Source organism: Nasonia vitripennis, chromosome 4 (assembly GCF_009193385.2).
Source record: "Nasonia vitripennis strain AsymCx chromosome 4, Nvit_psr_1.1, whole genome shotgun sequence".
NCBI classification, from domain to species: Eukaryota; Metazoa; Arthropoda; class Insecta; order Hymenoptera; family Pteromalidae; genus Nasonia; species Nasonia vitripennis.
In genome coordinates, this window is record NC_045760.1 from 3878871 (window position 1) to 3899086 (window position 20216).

At 48.4% G+C, this 20216-nt stretch overlaps 1 protein-coding gene across 1 annotated transcript; it reads left to right on the forward strand.

The window, feature by feature from the left end:
• The first annotated feature begins 4199 nt into the window (after positions 1-4199).
• Positions 4200-20179, forward strand: LOC100118593 (serine protease inhibitor dipetalogastin). Its single transcript, XM_008213122.4, has 9 exons — positions 4200-4670; positions 16573-16689; positions 16956-17265; positions 17403-17546; positions 17703-17873; positions 17960-18124; positions 18472-18594; positions 18756-18932; positions 19120-20179. Exons 1-9 carry the CDS (start codon positions 4619-4621, stop codon positions 19349-19351), a joined length of 1491 nt encoding a protein of 496 aa, XP_008211344.1. The 5' UTR covers positions 4200-4618; the 3' UTR covers positions 19352-20179.
• The last annotated feature ends 37 nt before the right edge of the window (positions 20180-20216 follow it).

The following is a 20216-nucleotide window of genomic DNA, read 5'->3' on the forward strand; positions in this document are numbered from 1 at the left end:
TACATTTGATTCAATTAGCGTTTCCTGGCGCGCCTCGCGAAATAAATTTTGGTATTTATACGCGAATTAACACGTTTACAGTTTTAATCCTGCTATATGTACACAGTGTCCATTATTCTAATGGAACGGGTTTTGCGCGCGAGGCTATTTTAAAGGTGTGCACCAAAATAGATTTTTACTTCCGTTTTATAGAACCAAAGGACACCGATCTTCTTATTATCATCAGATAAAACGCGCGTCTCGCGCAATTATACCAATCGGTGGAGAAAAATAGGTTAACGGATTATCCAATTCGTCACGTGCGCTTATATGAGTGCAAATATAATCGTACAGACATATTCCGTATCGCGAAACGGGATACTCGATTCTGAAGTGTCATCGGCTTCATTTAAATCAATTATTATCTCCCGATAAATTTCTTTCGATTATACATAAGCACGATTTGTTAGCGTCAACGATTCCGTTACCCGCATTACGTAAATCGTTGAACCATATAATTGGCTATGGCATATTGCGAGCACTCTATCCATCGCGATTGATGCATTAACACATGCGTATACGTGCCGATCCTCAATAACTGTATTAAGTATTCGGAATGAAAAATTCGCATATCGAGAAGACGAGAGAGAACTTTTCGTAGAAAGTAGTACGTAATTCGCTCGGCGCTATCATAACTCATCAATTTTCACTTGATACGCCTCATAGATTCATGACGCAGAAGCTAATTTCTATTTCATCGTATACGATTAAACAGCTTTTACTGCTAAGTCTATTAAGATAAGTTTAATTACATCAAGCCGGATTTCTCTCCCCACGTGTCCGCCTCGCTATATATGCTGATGATCCACTGTATCCCCAGCACTTATGCGTGCGGAGGATGATAAAACGCTTTTTCAAAATTCCAATTAACTTTCGTGGTTAGACTACATACGCGCACATACGCCCGCGGATGCGCTGTTCGTATAATCAAACCAGTTACGCGTCTCTCTTCTCTGAAAACAGCGGAGCGACGAGAGGTAAATTTTCTCCGAGCTCGTAAAAATCGAACTTTCATTAAGTTTCACATTATGCGTGTATATGTAGGCGGTTTCTTCGATGTGCTAAATTTCGCCTCGGCGCGGCTTTTCCTCTCGCAGACGTACAGAATCAGGTCCCGTCCTCATACTCGATGTTTTTTTTTTTTTCCCGCGCACCGATCAAAGCCATCCGCGAATAACCCGTTTAATTCGGCGATTACATCCGCCCCACGTGTTATCGAGCTCTCTCTCTCTCTCAGTTGTGCCAATTTGTATCCAAAACGGTACACAGCCAAAGCGCGTATATAATTTCATAATAACGACGATCGCACATCGTGCAGCACACATACTGGCCGAGTGAGCTCGATCGGGCGCTTTTCCAATTATGAGCCCGGACATTAGTCTCTTGGGGGGGGGGGGGGGGCTTTAGCGATCTAATTCGCTCGGCGCTGCAGCTGAAACACGATTTGCATAAGCTTAATTAGATTCATGCGGAAAACTCTCTCTCTCTCTCTCTCTCTCTCTCCGAAGCGCTCGAGGCTTTCGCTTTGTGCTCTTTGCCATTCTTCATTAGTTTCAATTGCTGGGGGAATAGCTACAGGCTTTTTCGTCTTTTACGCTTAAATTTCAAACGGAGCGAGCTGCTCCACTTTTCCCCTAGATGTATATACGTCGCGGCGATAACGACGTCGCTAATTATTTCGAAAGGGGCTAGCAGTATACTTTTCTTCGGATCGGCTGTTGTAGGCCGCGGCGATTTGCCGTAAATAGGGGATATAAGATATTTTTCAGCACATATTCGCGACTGACGGAATTATACAGTGCAGCAGCAGCGACGCGGTGTGTAATGAGTGTTTGCATTAGGGAAAAGAAGAACCACGGCCAATTATCGGAGTAACGGCTGCTCGATCTCTCGAGAAAAGAATAATGAAAAAACAGCCGCAGCTCTCGCTTTAATTAGGCCCCGAAAAATCCGTTAACGAGCGTATGTGTACTGCGGCGCGCGATTTGAATATATGATATGCGCGCGGTCATCGGGGAAAGAAAAATGAGAAACATCACTCCGCACGCGTGTATAACATCCTCGATTTCCAATGCTTGCGTGCGGGGAAAATCTCCTTTCTCCCGCCGTGTATATATATAAGCCTCGAAAAATGCTTAGAAAGTGCGCGAGCGAGTCGAGCAGCCGCAATCGGATGCAGGTGATGCAGTCGCCCCCGATTGAACCCCTTTCGCCTCGATCATCTGTGTGCTGTGCGAGAGATCTCTCGTCAAGATCGAGAGCCCGCGGGAGGCTCGCCATTAACCCACTTGCTTCTGGCCGAGAGCTCGTCTATACCTATATATAGCGCATATATACACAGCGTGGAGGTACATATGCACATGCGTGAGCTCGTTCGGAGGTCTCTCGTGCCGCATTTGCATGAAATTTCTGCCACCCGCGAGAGAGAGAGAGAGAGAGAGAGAGAGAGAGAGAGAGATAGAGAGAGAGTGAGACGTTGGATTTATTGTTTTTGCCGTCGATTAATAAATTTTGTTTCAGCACGGTACAATAACTCTCCTCTTTTTTTCTTCCTTCGTCTCGCGCGCGAGAAAGCGCAGGAGGCCCGTATACGTCTTGCCGATCCAGCCCGCACATATTGAATAACGAGCTGGAGGTATTGTGCTGCACTTGAGACGCGCACTGTAGGTCTTGCACGTACGTTCGTCATGCGACAGTTATTAAGGCAAGGTCGCGTCCTATGGCTCATTAGACGCGGCGGACGAGCTCGTGAGCCGACGGGAGCAGCTTGTACATTTGGAGCAGGTTTTGTCGTTTTCTTCGCGGGTCGATCGAACGAAAGTCGATAAATTTGAATTATGGTATTAGCCGCTCATTAGCATGCGCATTAGCGCGCGGCTTGTGGCGCAACTGTATATAAATTTGATTAACCATACGCGTACACCCGTAAATAATGTTACGCATACGGGTTATGGTAATTTTACAGATAGGGAAATGGGCGGAGGTGTCGAGTATCGGTCATTATATGGCTCGAGATTCTATCTCGTCCAGTTGATAAATCAGGCTGTTAACGGATTGGAAATCCTCCTCGCTTCTATATAGGCATCGAACTTTTTGCGAGGAACAATAATTTCTAATCTCGCGCTTTCACGCGGATAAATTTTTGGACAACGATCGCGACTCACACCAGTCGACTTTTTTCTTCTCCTCGTCGACATAAACAAGCCGAGGAATGTAGCGCAAACGAAGCGTTCAATTAAAATTTCTCTCGCGCTAAATCGTTATTAACGAGAGGCTTCTTCCCGCGAAGGGAATAATTGGCAAAAAAGCGCACTTCTTGTTTACCAAAGATCCTCGTCCTCCGCTATAAGAGAGCCTCTAATTAATCACGTCATAGAACGGCTACATCTCGGTGTCTACTAGGCTTAAAAAGTGCAGTTTATCGCGTCTGCGCAATTATAAGCTCCCATCGATCCTCCCGCTCTTGAACAACTTCTTGCCAACGGCCGCGGAAAAAATCGAACGCCGCCGTGAATAATTCGACCTCGCGAATCGGGATCGATCTTACATTCGAATGAAAAATTTAGCGTATAAAGCGCATACCCAAGTGAGTATAGGTACACGGCAATCGGCGAGTCAGGACATACACAGGCTAACAGAGACATGCCACGTCCTCGATGTACACGACGCGAACTACTCCAGAAATCCCTTTCTCTTTCTTTCTACGCTATCCGTGCACAGCCATCGGAAATAGAACAAGCGATCGAGAAGAGAGAAAAATCGGTTCGATCTCTCGGCCGATAGGATCGGTCGCGCGACTCGTGCGTGAAAAGAACGGGGATCGGCGCGCGGGAGGATCGCAGTGGCCTAGATATAGCAATAATGCTTTCGCGATTTTTCGATCGTTATACACGCCCTAGTGGCTGCAGGTGAGATCCCGCAGAAGCGATCGATCGGACAGTTTGTCAAAGCTCGGAGAGGAGCAGCAGCAGCAACATGATGCCCCTCCACCCGCAGCAGCGCGGTGAGAGAGAGAGAGAGAGAGAGAGAGAGAGAGAGAGAGAAGGCAGTGGAGTAGCGTATAGGTACACACAGAGAGCGACATGCCGGCGTGCAGAGTGGAAATTGAGAGCACGGCCCATAGAAAGTAGGAAGGGGAGGCTATAGCCGACGCGCCGGCAGCCCGACGGTCTCAGTCGTTCGTGGACCTCGAAGGACGAAAGAGGTCGGCGAAGAGGGCACAGACTTCCTCCTCCGCTCTCTCGACCTTTCGGTGCATTCTCTCTCTCTCTCTCTACATCTATCTATATCTCCCTCTTATCCTCCCTTCCGCGCGCTCTTTCTCTTTTCACTCGTTCGCTCGCTGCGCGCTGTGCTCTCGCGGCGGTTCAGTCGACGATATCCGACTGGCCACGCCACACACACACACACACACACACACCGCCTGCACCGACCGTTCGTGCGACGAATCGGCCGCTTCCGCTCCGTCGTCGCTCTTGTGATATCTCGACGGAGACTACTATCTATAGCCGCTGCTGGCTTTGTAATCGTCGATTTTTCTTCGATTTTTATTCCGATCTGAATTGGTGCTCCCGCAAGGATGCGGAACTGCTACTTCGTCGTCGGCATCGTGCTGCTGTGCTGCATTCAAGGTAAGTCGCTTACTCGTATAATATTCCCTTTTTTAGCGGTACACTCATTCGAGAACTGTGTCGCGCGAAATAAGAAAGACTTTCGCCGGCGCGGTTACGTCGAAGTCGGCTCCTCTTTGCTTTTCAACGCTCGCGCGCGTAATATGCGACTTTGGCGAGCCTTTTTTTTTAGGCACTATACAGAGTTTTATCGCGGCCGGCAAATTACACGTATATTCCGTCAATCGTACTATAAACGCGGGCAAACTGGTTTCGGCGCGTCTGTGATTTTCGCGCTCGTATAAAGAGCGTCGTAATGACGATTATTGTTGCACTCTCTCTCTCTTGATTCGACTCCTCTTCATTCGCGCGAGACATGCCGATTTCAGTTTGCGCGAACGCAGAGGATGCGATGATTACAAGTGTGCGCGGAACGTTTCCTCTCAGTCCGCGTTTAAAAGGTCGTTTAATTAGCGCCGGTATACGCAATACGTGTGAAATCGAAGAAGCGACGCTTTTGAAAGCGAGCTAAAACTCTCAGCTGCGCTATTATCGCATCGGCGATGCAGCGAGCTTCACTAGTCGGAGAGAGAGAGAGAGAGAGAGAGAGAGAGAGAGGGGTCGGAGATCAGCGCGTCTTGATGGAACGCCCGTATGTATCCCTTATAGAAGCACGGCCGGCCAGATGAATAAATATTTAATTACGCCTTTCAGCCCTTTGTCACGGCGCGCGCGCGTGCGCTTCGATCCTTCCCACATGGAGTGCTTAATTGATCGAGTCGAGTGCACGCGCGCCGTGTTATAAACAAATTCGTTATTCACTGCCTTGATGCGATTCTCTCCCATCGGTGATTTTCAAAAATTTATGGATGAGCTTTCTGGGGAAAAGAATGAGATCGCTGAGATATTTCGAAGAGCTGCGGTGCGAGGGAGGTTTTTGAAAAACCAAGCCGAGCCCCGTTATCCTGTAACCGACTCACTGTGTACACCCGGAACGGTCTGAAACCCTCTCCCTCGAGCTCACGCGTCGGAACCGGCTGAATTACAGCTAAAAGTCAGCTGCTCCAAGATTTGCGAGGCGTCGAGACAATGGCAAGCGCGCGAGTGCAAGTGCAGAGGTGATAAGTCGAGCACGAGCGCTGGCGCACCGCCGTTAAATCAAACCGACTCTCTTTCTCTCTTTCTCTCTTTCTCTCACGCAGATTTAATTGAATTAGGCCGCAATTTCCGCTCGCGGAGATGCATTCTGCGGTGCGAGAGTCGTACAACGAATATACGTTAATTAAGATAGCTTGCACGCGAGATCACGATTCGTCCCGCGAAGAAGCCCTGTTCTCTCTCGCGCCGATTTTTCCCCGATCTTCATGGTCCACATACGCCGGATACAAGCTCACGCTTCGATGGAGAACCTGCAGCGATTATACTGTGCAGTATCGATCGCTCGTTGCTGCTGCTCCTTTAGAAACGCGTTAGTCCAACTGGGTTAAGTCGTGCGGATACACTCTGGCTATTACATCGAATTACATTTTTTCCCGGCGATGCGCGCTCGATTTTTCTCGGTAACCGCGATCGAACAATGAATTCACGAGTGAGCCTCATCGACACGTGCGCTGCCGCCGTAAGAGGTGCAAAGCGTAACGACCGAGAAAGAGAGAGAGAGAGAGAGGGCAAACAGTACAACAGACCGGCCGTGGCCATTAAACCGGTAAATTTTGAATGGTCTCGGTAGCTTGATTCGTTAATTACGCGCACCGATGCAAACGAGAACGAAAATAAGCGCCTTTATCGCTCGAAAAACACACACACACACACACGAGTGAGCAAGCTCGAGAGACGGGGAGGAAAGATAACCCGACGAATAATGTGCCACTTTCTGTGGTCGTCGCGTGTATAATCTATGCGCTTGTAAACTTGAAACTCAACTCGCGCGAGTCCAACTCTTTGCCAACTCGGCCGTTAATGAAATCGCTAATGTTCAACTCTGTGTATTTAGTCGAGAGGAATCAGATAGGCGAATAACGTTATCAATCAGTTCGCGCTTTTGCATAGGAGCGCAATTAGCCGAGAGGGTAATTAAAGTGTACAACTGGGTCAGTGTCGCCGCGGAGATAGCGTCCGTGTGAATAACAGCAATTAACCCCTAAAATCACGAAGCGACGACGAGTTGCATAGAGCGGTCGAATGACGGGAAGGCGATTTAGCATCCTTCCATTTTTTTTTTCGCACGACTATAAAAGTGAATGTTGAGGCGCATTCTTCGCTCGAGGACGATTTCTCGGTATTCGGCCGTGTGCAAAGCTTCGTTTTCGCGCGGCAGGTTCAGTGACTCGCGGTTGTAAACGCCGATTTGCAAAAAGTCAACGAAATGCGCTCATTATATTCAACAAAGCGTATTTTGTCGCTCCACTGGGCAGCGCTGCGCGGAAGAACAATACGGGCCTCCGATATAAGCCTGGCGGAGGTGAAGAAAGGCCTTTGACACTCGAACGAAGGGACGTGTTATTACATACGCGTACTCGACGTCGAATTTGCCAACGTGACTTTCTCCTCGAGTCCTTTGTGTCCGCGGCGGAAGATGTTCGCCGCAGTGTGAGAAAAAAATCCGGTCGTGTTCCACTTGCGACTATACGTTGTAATGTATGAAAATGACGTTTGCTATTTTTAGAAACAGTTTGAGGTTTAATCACCCGTGACTCTATTGTTTCGGCTGCGGCAAGAGAGATTTTCCGGTAGCCAGCGACGTTGCCGCGCATAAATGCACCCGATAAGCGCATTACGTAACGGTATACCCTCGACTCGTTTGTCTCGTGCGAAAATCGCGAAACTACGCGCCGATAAGAGCTCAAAGCTCGTACCGCGGGTAGTAGGTCAGATTATATTCTATACTTAGCTGTAGCCTGAAATTTTTCACATATTTACAGCCGATCGATACAACACAGCCCATATATATATAACGTTCATCTCTATCCTCACTTTCTCGCGATCTCCATCTTCGCTTATTGTTTTTCCCGCATCTCTCGCTCCTTACAGCTCTCCTCGCTCGCGTATACACAGCCCAGTCATTACGCGCCAGCCGCTCGCGCGTTTACGGCCGTGTTCTGGACGAGGAAGCTTGCGCACATGCCACTGTTTAGCCTCGCTTCGTCATGTGCTTCGTTCGTTTACGGAGTTGAAACGTATACACACACACACGCATCAGCTGTCGATCGTTATATTCGGAGATGCTGCAGTTCGATTTCACTTTCTCGCGTTATTACGTTATTATTTTACGCTGTGGTGTATATAGTGGGATACAAAGAGATGCCGCGCGGAATTTCTGCAAGTTATGCGCGCGCGCCAGGGAAATTCGCTGTATAATAACGGTTAAAATTAGCATACGCCACACATCGCCGCTCGTGCGAAAACTACCGGAAATATACACACAAAGAGATTCGCCCTGTTGATGTAATTCGTTGTAAAAGTCGAAGTGCGATGTATATGAGAAAAGGCGCGATGATTTTATCCGCATGTCCGCGAGAGAGAAAGAGAGATAGCAATGCGCGGTAGCACAGCATTCCCATAAGGAGAGAGAGAGAGAGAGAGAAGCCGAACGAACGGTCAGCTGCGGAGTGCAGTGTGTAGTCGTCGTCGCACACGGCATGTAACGATAGCTATACTTAAAAACCGCCATAATTCCAAGCCAATATATTGGTAGCAGTAAATAGTAAAACACTTTCGGACTGGCCGTCCATAGTCTCCGGCTAGCGCATATAGGTGGCGCATCGGCTCTTTGCTTCCCTCATTACAAGCTGCGCGCAGAAGGATACACACAGCCGTCTTCCATCAGCTATGTACGATGCAAAAACTGTCGCTCGCGTTATAACTGCCGTAAAATCTAAACTTTTTTCTACGCATTTTTGGATCAATCGGCTGCAGTGCAGCACTGAAATATTCGCCGGAGCTTCTAATCCGGCATTACGCAGAATACTCGGCTCGGCATAAGAGAAATGAATACGAGCACAGAATAGCGAAGAAAGAGAAACATCGCGAGAGATATAGAGCCTATAAAAACGAGCCACAGCAGCAGCAGCCGTAGAATCGTAGGCCGAGATGCACGCAAACACTCGGCTATATACGGGGCAGCGAGAAGAAGAGCCTAGCCGCTCTGCAGATAGTATCGAAATAGTTTTCTCTCTCTCTCTCTCTCTACCGCCCGCGCGCGCGCGCGCGTGTGTGTATGAGAGAGTCGTACTATCCGCATGCACGCGACTTGGGAATTGTAAATTATTCACCGCGCGTCACCAGATGAATCGCTCTCCGAGTTTCTCCTCCTCTGGCGAATAGATGTCCCGTTCGCGGGCTAAAAAATACAGATCGGACACGTACGATGAGAAGAGAACATTTATCATTCTCTGAGAGAGCAGAGAGGGATTCTGTTTTACGAGTTTACGCGGGAAATTTGAATCTCGCTTACCGATCGTTCGCCGATCAAAACAGTTTCCACGCTTACCCAACACTATAACGCACAGGATTTACTCGGACGGCGCCGTAAATTAATCTAACGCCACGCTCGCGTAAAAACGAGAATAAGAGCCGTGTGTCTCTATTATGCCACTTTCGTGAATATACCCGTAAAGCCAATCGTTGATTTACACGCATAGGCTTTGTGATGCGGCATCAAGAGGGAGAGTGCAAGCTTGTAGGATGCAAACTAGCGGGAACTGGTTTGCCTCGCTGCGTATACGGTTAATAAAGATGGATCGGCTGCGTATAAATCACCGATCGCCCGATGGGCGCGCGTACGCATAACTCATCCTCATAGCCGCGGCTGACGCGTTGCGCTGAAAATCGCGGAGCGCTCGTTATCTTTCGGCCCTTATTTATTTTTGAAAAGCTCGACGTTGTATGCGCGTGAAGGAATGCTTGTAATCCAATAACGCTCTCTCCTTTCAACGATTCACACACTGTGCAAATAAGCAATTACCCCATTAGCCCGAGTCATTGTCCAATCAACGCGCTGAATTCTTATCAGAATAAAGTCTTTCGCTCTCTGATGTGCGCGCGCTCGCCGCGTGTTTTTCACATTTCATTTCCTGCAGCGCTGCAATTGCGTTTTCGGTTATTCAATTATATTATCCTGCACTGAATGCCGCCACATGAACTTCTCCACAGAAACACACACACGCGTATATAACATGTTCGTCCCGTCGAGTCAGTCCTATCTTCCCTCGAAATCGCTGCCCGATGGCCCGTGACGGATGATCCACTGATCCTGTTCTCATCGGCGTGTAACGACGGATCGGTATTGTCTGCCGATCTCCGATTCGCGCAGCGAGTGTTCGAATAAGCCGTATAAACTGTGTCAGAGAGCAAACACTGCAGGAAATGTTATAGAGCGACGTTTCTGTTCTGACAAGTGCTGTATCGATTGTCCGCGAATGAAAGTGGCCCATTGTGCGAAATCGTACAATTCTCGCGCGAGCACTTTCTTCGAAGACGCGGAAGGAAAGCGAAACCCCCGGCTCTTTCAAGCTGTAATACAGACGCGCGCGGGTCATCATCGGGGATTCTCAAAGCAAACTGCTCCGTCACTCGGACGTCTTTATGAACCTCTTCGCGAGAGCTCTTACATTATATCCTCGTGTCGATGATTGCACGTGTCATCCTCGCGCGAGGATAATCGACTCGTAAATCGCGCTAATTTTTTTCCCCGAACGAGAGCCGATCCAGGTGTCGATTTCCAGCAATTAATCGACGCCTCTTAAACAAAAAGAAACCAAGTCGCGATCGCTCTAAACCGTGTCAGCCGAGAGAAAATCCCCGACAATTGCTTAATTAGTCGAGAAGCGCGGAGCTGCACACGCCCGAGACCTGAATAGAGCAATTATCCGTAACAGCGCTTCGCGTGGGTAAACGGAGACACGGCGATTGATTAGCCGTATAACGGTAGTTTGCGGCGAGGAAAAAAATTCCGATTTCTGCAAACAAAATTAATTGTTAATTTCAATCTCCTCTAAACGTAAACCGAGAGAGCCGTCCCATTACCCATTACCTTCTTTTTTTTTTTTCTCGCGCCAAGCCGCAACTAAACGTTTCCTCAATTACGCGCACTTAAGACGCCCACTTTTGCCGAATAAAAAAAAGGGAAAAAGAAACAGCTCACGTATATAGCATAAACCACTCCGGCCATAATCGGCGCAAACGTAATTAGCGCTGTGTCGCCGCGCGGCTCTCGTATGAATATATTGAAAGGATTCCCGCCAGGCGATTCGTCTGGGCTAACCAACTTACTTATGTGTGTGTGTGTGTGTGTGGCGGAGGAAGGTGTTATGCTAACCGCAGGTGGCAAAATGTTGCCGAGGAGATGTCGCGGGGTTATATTATACCTTCGTACCTTTCGGGATATCAAGCTTTGTCAAGTACACTTTCGAATTTGACGTACATCCAATCTGTATGGTAATCGGTTAGGAGATGCGAATAGATATTCCGCAAACACCTGCGTTTCTTCTCACGCCGCTGATGTGTGCACACAATGTACGTAATCGCGTCGATATATCGCGCCTGTGACTTACTTCACTGACCTCGAGACCCAGTGAGGAGGATGTAGTGACGCTGAATTTTAAGTGGTAGACGACGCCCTTTTTCCATACTCTTCCAGCGAGTGGCTTCTTTGTTCTACGCGGTATCTAGTCGTCGTATAGGTGTGTCGTCGCTGTGGTTTTTTCGGTAGGGAAAAGCTCGCGTGGATTTCGTTGGTACAGATATAAAGATCGCTAGTGAGTTTGTGTGAAAAGAGAGTATTTATTGGCTCGCTTTTCAAGAAAGTATTTTTCGAATGTAGGCCGACCGAGGTAGAGACCGATCATCCATAATCGCGCGGCTAAGTAGACTGGAAAAAAAAACATTACGAGTTTCTAAACCTTCACTGAAAGTCGAGTCGTAAATCCAATACAAATCTCCTAAAAATGAAAGTACATAATCCTCGTATTAGAAATTCCAACACGATTTTACATACTCACGGAGTAAAGCTGACAAGTGCGTATACGTCTAAATCGATGTTATTTTCATCAAGCTTGATATAAAGCCGTTTCTCCGAACTTGACATTCGCCTGCGAGAACACGTGCGTATACAGATATAGCGAGGCCGACTAACATGCACTTTGCGGAAAAGACTCGGGCAAAATCCTTGTAAAACGGGTATAACGACGATGACGAAGTTTGAAAAGCGTGTCACGTCCCGCCCAACCGCGCGTCACGACTTTTTTTCAAAGCCACACACAGCACTTTTTTTTCTCATCGCGAACAATGAACCTCATCCAACGCGTTTCGTAGATAAAAAAAAAACGGTACACGCAGGTGCAACTGCAGATTCCGCCGAGAAAGCATCAATCGAGTCTTCATCGGCATCTCGTATATATATATATATATATATATATATATATATATATATATATATTTTGATTTCTCCTTTATTATACGATCCTCCTAACAACGTAACAGAGCGTCTACGCGATATTACGGTGTTTACTTTCAAGGCCGACTATACGCGAGTTTTTCCTCGGAAATACACAACGATAGAAGAACGATCGCCAATCGTTAACCACGTCTCGCGTTTTTTACGCGATTTCTCTTTAATCTCGTCGAGAGATTTCTAGTTCGCCCATTTTTCGGCCCAGATATATTACAAGCGATATGATTGTTGCTCTCGTTATACGAACGAGATGATTTTTCCACGAAGACGTGTAATAACGCGGATGGAAAATAAAATCCAGCCACCGCATATTACTCCGGAAAAATACGAAGAGTATAGGAGAGTCGGCTGTAAGTAAAGGCTGAGGGGCGGAATAAAAAAGGAAAAGGCCGACGGGAAGCGAGTGTGTGTGTGTGTGTGAGAGAGAGAGAGAGAGAGAGGCTCATCAGCCGCGCGGTTATCCCTCTTTATTAGAAAGAACGTATGAAAGAAGCTACCGTGTAATATAGCGCTTCTTCAAACTCTTTGGGAAAATATACGTTCTCCACTCGTCGAAGGACTCTCGACGACGGCTACCTCTATACGCATTAGCAAAACAGACGCGGCGAAAGCCAATATGAATCTCACGCGCGGGTGAGAGCAGTCTGATGCCCCGTAGCTCTGGGTAAGTAGGTATGGAGGTGAGGCCGCGAGGTCGAGGTCATATACATCTCCGACGAGCTACCCTCTCGATTTGAATTTTTCAGCTGGACGTGAAAGTGCACTACGCGTGAAACCGATACGTCTAACAAGACGTAGTATTCGCCAGCGTACCGCGCACGAGTGAGCCGCAGGCTGTCGTTATCGAGGGCCGGCGCCTCGGCTACAGCTGCAACTGTACATGCGAGCTTTCTCTCTTTACTAGTCGCGCAAGCGAGCGAGATTACTTTTGCTTCCTCGAACGCGAATAGGCGCGGCTCAGCTGACGACTCGAGTGGACTTTTCGCGAGCGATTCTTTCTTTTTTTTTTTTTTTTCTACAGGAAAACTGGTCCGGCAAGAAACGATTCGATCTAAAAATTCGCTTATTTGTGCGATTCGATTTAGATAGGGAGAAGTCGGGCTTGTGGTACTCGCCGTTCGGACGGATAATGAATCGTAACGCACACAAATCTCGCGGCAGTAGTGCGCGCAATATCAACAGAGCAGTAGTTCTGCGAAAAGTGCACTCGATCAATATGTGCCCCTACGGGGCGGCCCTTCGCTCAGCTGCACACAATCGAGGCTCCGCGAGAAGGAAGAGCAAACTCGAGCGCTTAATGGATAGCGCAAGCATCTGGCCTGTCGATAATCCGTCAAGTACGGCTAGTGTTTGCCTTTGCTGCTCTCTCCTATGCTTCCCTCGCTCTGTAATTATACTCGAGCGATTCCTTGTTAGGATAACTGATTTACGCTCGTTGATTCGAAAGATCGAGCCTCCGCTGTTTTCAGACAAAATACATGTAACTAGTTTTTGCGCGCCTCGAAGAATCCCAATCGAGTCTCCTCTCGACGTGCGTATGTACCTTCGATTTACGACGCCTGTGCGTCTCTAGCAGTGATTTTCTAACCGACGGCGGCTGTTCAATTTTTAACGATTTTTTTACACAGGCCTGCAATCTCTCTCTTCGCATCTATACGTCGGCGAGATGGATGAGCGATCGAAACGGTACATATACCGAAAATCTATGTACGATGGTAAAAAAGTGCTCCAGATGTATAGCGCGCGGATCATTGATATTCCCGCCAGATACGATGCGCCGTTTGCGATGCTCGCGCGATCGGAATTCCTAGAGACACGATTGCGCGCGCGAATTCGTCGGGTTTCACGTCGCTGCGTTATACGGCCGAACGGCAGGTAATAAATCCCGACGGTGTGCGTGTGTGTGTGTGTGTGTGAGTGAGGAGGAACCGTAAATTATGGACTAACTGTATCCTCTCATACGTTTATAGGTCGGTCCCGAAATCCTCTTCTTTTTTTCTCTGATGGTTTTAGTTCGGACGGACTGCAACGGCGTTTAATTACCCGTAATTAGCCTGTCGGACTGTTGTGATCGAGGACTGACGGCTACTATTACGACTTTTTCCGCGGTTTAGACGGCCTGTGATTGACGGCTACACTTTTTACACGCGTAAAATAGATCGTGAATATAATATCGACGACACTCAACTGTAAATTCCACGCTGCAAACTCGAAAAACGGCATTCACTCGATGCATGATGCACACCTACTATCGCATATCGCAGTTCGTATAATGTACAAAAAAGACGGCCACATCAATCTCGTGGGAACAGATCGAGCGAGAAACAAAAAGGTTTACGCGAGCTTCGATATCCCCGCATCTTGTCGCCGGATGAAATTTCTTCGGCCTAACGGACACCCATACACACACACACACACACACAGGCCGTCGAGCTTATCGCCGCAACACAGAAGCTCGAACGCGTTTACAAAAAGCGACGCGATTACAGGAGCATAAGAGCCACAGACAGAAACAAATAAATGTGGAACGGCCGCGCGTCAAACTGTATACAAGAGCGATGACGACGAAGAAGAAGCAGCAGCGGCTTGTATAAGAAGAGCCTTGCGAGGAAAAAAGCTAACGCGAGAGAGAGAGAATCTCTGGGAGGTATAGTTTTCGTCCCAGTAGTCCACTTAGGCGCACGCGGCTGCGCGCGAAGAATTTACGAGCATTCCACGGATGAATTTCAAATTTATACATTCGCGCGCTAGTAGCGCCCATTGTGTTGTATCTATATCGCGCCATAAAGACTCTATTAAAGAGCGAAGATTCGATCGAACGACCGCACGACGATCGTCATAATTCGCTTCAATTACGATAATTGGACGATGAGAGTTGTCACGTGCGCCGCTCGCGCGCGTCCGAGCGATAACGAGCATAAATCATGCTAGAGTGCTCGGAGAGAGAGAAAGAGAGAGGGCTATGTGTATATAGTAGTCGCTCGCTGCACTACGGTACCCGTATAGCGGGATAGCATAGCTCGCGCTGTATACGGGGAAACCAGATGCTGCGGAGGCGATAGCGAGGACGACGTGTCGGGAGACGAAGAGAGCCTTATAATAAAGCTACTTTTCGGAACTGCCGCGCGCGTAACTGATTATTCGCGATATGCCAGCTCTCTCGCGAGAGCCAATTTTCGCTAGCGCGTGTATGCGTGTAGCTATAAGAAAGGGACGAGAGGGAAATAGAAAAATCGGCGCGTCGCATTGTCCGTGCAGGTATTGCCATTATTTAGCCTCTTTGTTTCGCGCTCGGCGAACCCGATGAAACTCAATTTCCAACGATCCATTCAGCGCGTATAGAGGATATGGCTTCTGTGCAACAAAAGCCCGCAGTTTCGCGACGAAAAAAAAAAAAAAAAAGAATCTTTGCGCTGTATGGAAAAAAAATTCGACCATCGGTTCGACGACCCGCATATACGGAGGAATGCATGCGGAGACGGTATACGTACGAACGTATTCCACGTGCATATAATTCGATTCGCATTGTTCGCCGCGGCAGCGCTCGTTGGCATAATTGATTCACTTAAATGAAGAATCCGTGCGGGAGTGACGAACACCTCCTTCCTATACAGTCTTCCTCCACCTTCTCCTCTTCTTCTTATTCGCCGCTGAGTAATGCCGCGCAAAAAGGAGAGCCCGATGGCGAAAGCTCCTTTCTGCGATTTTTTCCCGATCCACGAATTGAATTTTTTCCCCGCTAAAAATAGCCGGTCGCTCGCTATCTCGGCGATCAACTCCGTAGGTCTCTCTCACCCACGCGCGCGCGCGCGCGCGAGAACATCCCCGATTAATTCCGCGCTGCGGCGCGCGTGTGTAGAAGCTTAACAGTCGCTCGCTCGGCGATTTTATTATTCGTTATTTATTATGCGCGCGGAAGCGACTGTTAAATTCAAAGTGCTGTTGACCCGAGAGAACCGAGAGACTCGCTGGACCGAGACGCGCGAGCTTCTATACCGCTACCGAGGCGCTCGGGCTCTACGGCTCGCGGATACACACGTGTATACAGAGTGCAGCCGGTCAGCCGGAAGTGATTATAACGTAGTTTCGACACAGGCGAACCGCGTAAACGAGAGCTACGCGAGCTGTGGGAATTCTTCGGCTGTGCTCGTTATTATTATGCGAGAATGGCTGTGCTTGAGATTTTCGACGGGATTATTCAAAGATTCGGTAAACCCGGTTAGTTAATTGCAACAGTTTCATCACGACTGCGTGGAACGTCGGGGAAAATCACGCGCCCACAGCGCAAAGGAGCTGCGGGCACGCGATCCTGTATCTCGTGACAAAACGATGTTAATTTCGCACATGCGCGCACGTTCCTTGTCCGCGCCGAGTTTAATTAGCGAAGAAGGCTCTAATGATGATCCTAACTGTGCACGTGTGTTGCATTATAAAATAATACGAGATTGTTTTTTTTTTGTCCATCCGTTTCAGAGTACGCGAGCAGCTCGTGTCCGCGCATTTGTCCGACGAGCGGCGAGCCGGTATGCGGCAGCGATGGTGTCATTTACGCGTCCTCCTGTGAAATGCGGAAGAAGACCTGCGGTAAAGGTGAGTACGCGCGTATGTGTGCCTCTATACGTTAAGCCGCAGCTAATTCAAATGTGTAACGCCGAGTGAAAGAGCGAGCTGGGAATGTGGACGAAAGGAGCTAGTGGAAGCGAGTGAAAAGCCGCTTTGCTCTTCTCAGCTCATCTGATCAATTGCGAATTTCGCCGCGCAATCTTAATTAATAACGCGCCGCGCGGGGGCAGGCAAAAAGTCTAATGGCTCCATTACGAAGGAAGCGAATGATCGACGATTTCTTTCCCTCGTAGGCGTGAGCGTAGCGACGGAGAAGACGTCCTGTCTGAGATCCTCCGGAAGCAAGTGCGAGCATCGGTGTCCCGGTGACCAGGACCCAGTCTGCGGTACCGACGGCCGCACCTACCTCAACAAGTGCATGCTCAGGGTGGAGATATGCCGCGTAGGCATCGAGCTTTCCCATCTCGGACCTTGCAACAACATCTCGGCCCATCGGGAGAACTGTCCCGTCTCCTGTGACTTCGCTCCGCTCGATGGACCTGTCTGCGGCAGCGACGGCAACGTCTACAAGTCGACCTGTCAGATGAAACTGCTTACCTGCGGGTGAGTGTTTTCGAAGTGGGTACTCGATATCCCACTTCGCGCTGATTAGAATCTCTCCCGTGAGCTTTAGACGACGAGTCAATTATTTTGGATAACATATCGTACCGTTTCCCCCATGAATTCTGGCGAAATTTCAGGCAGGGCGTGGTGAGGACCAACAAGAAGCACTGCCAGACGACGAGACACTGCCGGGAGTCCTGCTGGCGGGGAGCCAAGCCCGCCTGTGGAAGCGACGGTATCCTCTACGCGAACACCTGCAAAATGCGAGCGAAGAACTGCGGGTAGGTTGCGCTGCTGTGCTTTCAACCCCGATCCTTTCTTCCCTTCCTATTCAGCGCGGCGAAACGTTTTATCCTGCTGCAGTAGTGGAATTTTTTTTTTCTCCGAATTAAACTGCATAACGGTGCAGCGCTAAAAAAAACCTACTTCTCCCGCAGGAAGCACGTGTTCGAGGTACCGATGTCCTTCTGCGTGTCGCGCGAAAGGACATCCGGCAGCGCGGCCACGGCCTGTCCCCTGGACTGCAAGAACGAGCCGGAAGTCGCAGTTTGCGGCTCCGACGGGAGCATTTACCGAAACGAGTGCGAGATGCAGATGCTCAACTGCGGGTGAGTTGTTCGATCCGTTACTCTATTCTGTGTATAATTATATAGGCAAATGGAGATTCTATGGTAAAGTCGATCCCTCTTTGCAGAAACACGAGGAGGAAGGTGACGGCAGTGGACTTTGAGAAGTGTCGAAACCGCCTGTCCAAGTGCACGAAGCAGCAGCAGCACTGCGGCACCGACGTCGATCCAGTTTGCGGCAGCGACGCCAACACCTATCCGAACCAGTGTCACTTGAATGTCGCCATTTGCATGTAAGTCGATTTCACTGCGTACACCCTTATACTCGCGCGTCAGGATGGCGTAATCCTCTGATTAACGGACTCCCGCTGATATATACAGTAAGGCTTGTACTTACTTTCCGAAAACTAGTCGATCTGCAATTTCGATTTATCGCGTTCGCATAAGCCGTTTACTTATACGGGAGAGAAAAATTAGCCGAGTACGATCATCCCCTGCGCATTCCTGGCGGTGCAACAAACCGTAATGGAGTCCCTCGCATTACGTATATGCCCAAGGAAGCAGCCGATTTATACATACACTCCCACACTGCGCGCACACACGAGCAAAACAGCTCACTTCCGTTCGTTTTGCTTTTCAGGAAAGGCATCCAGCTGGCTCACGTGGGCGAGTGCACGACCTTGAAGGAGAGCGAACACTGCCCGGAGGACTGCAACGACGTGCCCGAGGAACCAGTTTGCGGCAGCGATGGCAACGTCTATCGGTTCGTATATAGCACAGATGCTATAACGCGCGCGTGCTTAATTAGCAGCGACTACGTGCGTTGCGCTTAAGTAGGCCCTTGTAAAATTGCGCGCTATAAATAAAGCGGCGATGACTCGCTGGATTCTCGAGAAGTTGCTCTAATGGAAAATTCGCATACAGGTCGCTGTGCCAGCTCCAGAAGGAGACGTGCGGCCAGCGAGTTGTCCAGGTGCCGGCCCAGCACTGCCGCACCACTGCCCTCTGCAACCAGATCTGCAGCGGCGAGAGGCAGTTCGTCTGCGGCTCCGACAACAAGCTCTACAGGAACGAGTGCGAGATGAAGAGGGACAACTGCGGGTGAGCTTTGTTTTATTATCCAACCTAACAACTCTGAAATTATAAATTATACCAGCGCTATATCTCAAAGGGAATCTCGGCGCAGCCGACGCCTCTAACGAGCGCGTAATTCTTCTAATCAGCCGTAATTGATAATGAGGAAAAAAAAAAAAATGCACTAATTGCCTTCTCTATCCACTCGGCGCAGCAAACACGTGTACGTCGTGCCGATGAAGCGGTGCGTGCAGGGCTTCATGTTCCGGGGCTGCCAGAAGATCTGCCCGCCTTATTACGACCCGGTCTGCGGCACCGACGGCATGACCTACAGCAACGAGTGCTTCCTCGAGATCGAGAACTGCCGCACGCGAAATCACGTCACCAAGAAGTACCACGGACTATGCGGACAGCCCACCGAGGAGCCCAAGAACTATCTCTACTGAGTCGAGAGATAGAGAGAGAGAGAGAGAGATGGAGGTAGATTAGCGAGAATGTACAAGTAAGAGAAACTTTATTAGGACTGTCAATTGCGAATTTTTAAACGAAAATTCGACGCTTTAAATTACAAAGAAATTTCGAGCTCCGCGCTGTGAAGTCTGACTTATTCGTATTTGGCGCGAGGAGCTTGCGACTTGGATATATTATGTCCTTCTTTTTCTTTTATTTATTTCGCGTATACGATATCGTGTAATTTAATTTATGTAGCGAACTGCGGACAAAATTGCAGAGAGATCATCGATGCGGAATGACGTTATGGCATCGTGCGATGGACAATCACGAAGTGCCAAGATATCACGCGAAATTTGTATACCATGAGCGCGAGCGCGCGGCCGATAAACTTTCCAAACTTTCCGGGCGTCCGTTTAGCGCTTCGATGATTCGACGTGTAGCGGTGTATACGATTAATTATTTATTGTAGATTTTTATATACGAAAGCACCCAATGTCATTACTGTTATTTTTTTCTATTGTATCGTAATATACGAAGGGATGGATGCTCAATCCTTATCATAAACATTATTTTGACCTTGCAAACATAGATATGTGATGTGTGTTCATTGTGAAAACCTTGATTATCATTAATCATATTATACATGTAATGTTTGTACTTTTTACGAAAAGATAATAATCCTATCTCTCATCTCATATCGTTAATTTATTGTCAACAAGCTGACATATATCCGTATGAGCATCGTTTCAGTGTAAGACTAATACTGTATTGTACACGCTCATTTTTTTTGTAATATTAATAAACTTATATTTTATATCATCCGCTTGCTTGAAAATAAATCATTCAATCAATTGCCTT

Coding starts and splice junctions, on each gene's coding strand:
- LOC100118593 (XM_008213122.4), top strand. CDS start 4,619: ATGCGGAACTGCTACTTCGTCGTCGGCATCGTGCTGCTGTGCTGCATT. Junction 16,690..16,955: donor GAAGAAGACCTGCGGTAAAG/GTGAGTACGCGC, acceptor TTTCCCTCGTAG/GCGTGAGCGTAGCGACGGAG. Junction 18,125..18,471: donor TTGAATGTCGCCATTTGCAT/GTAAGTCGATTT, acceptor TTTGCTTTTCAG/GAAAGGCATCCAGCTGGCTC.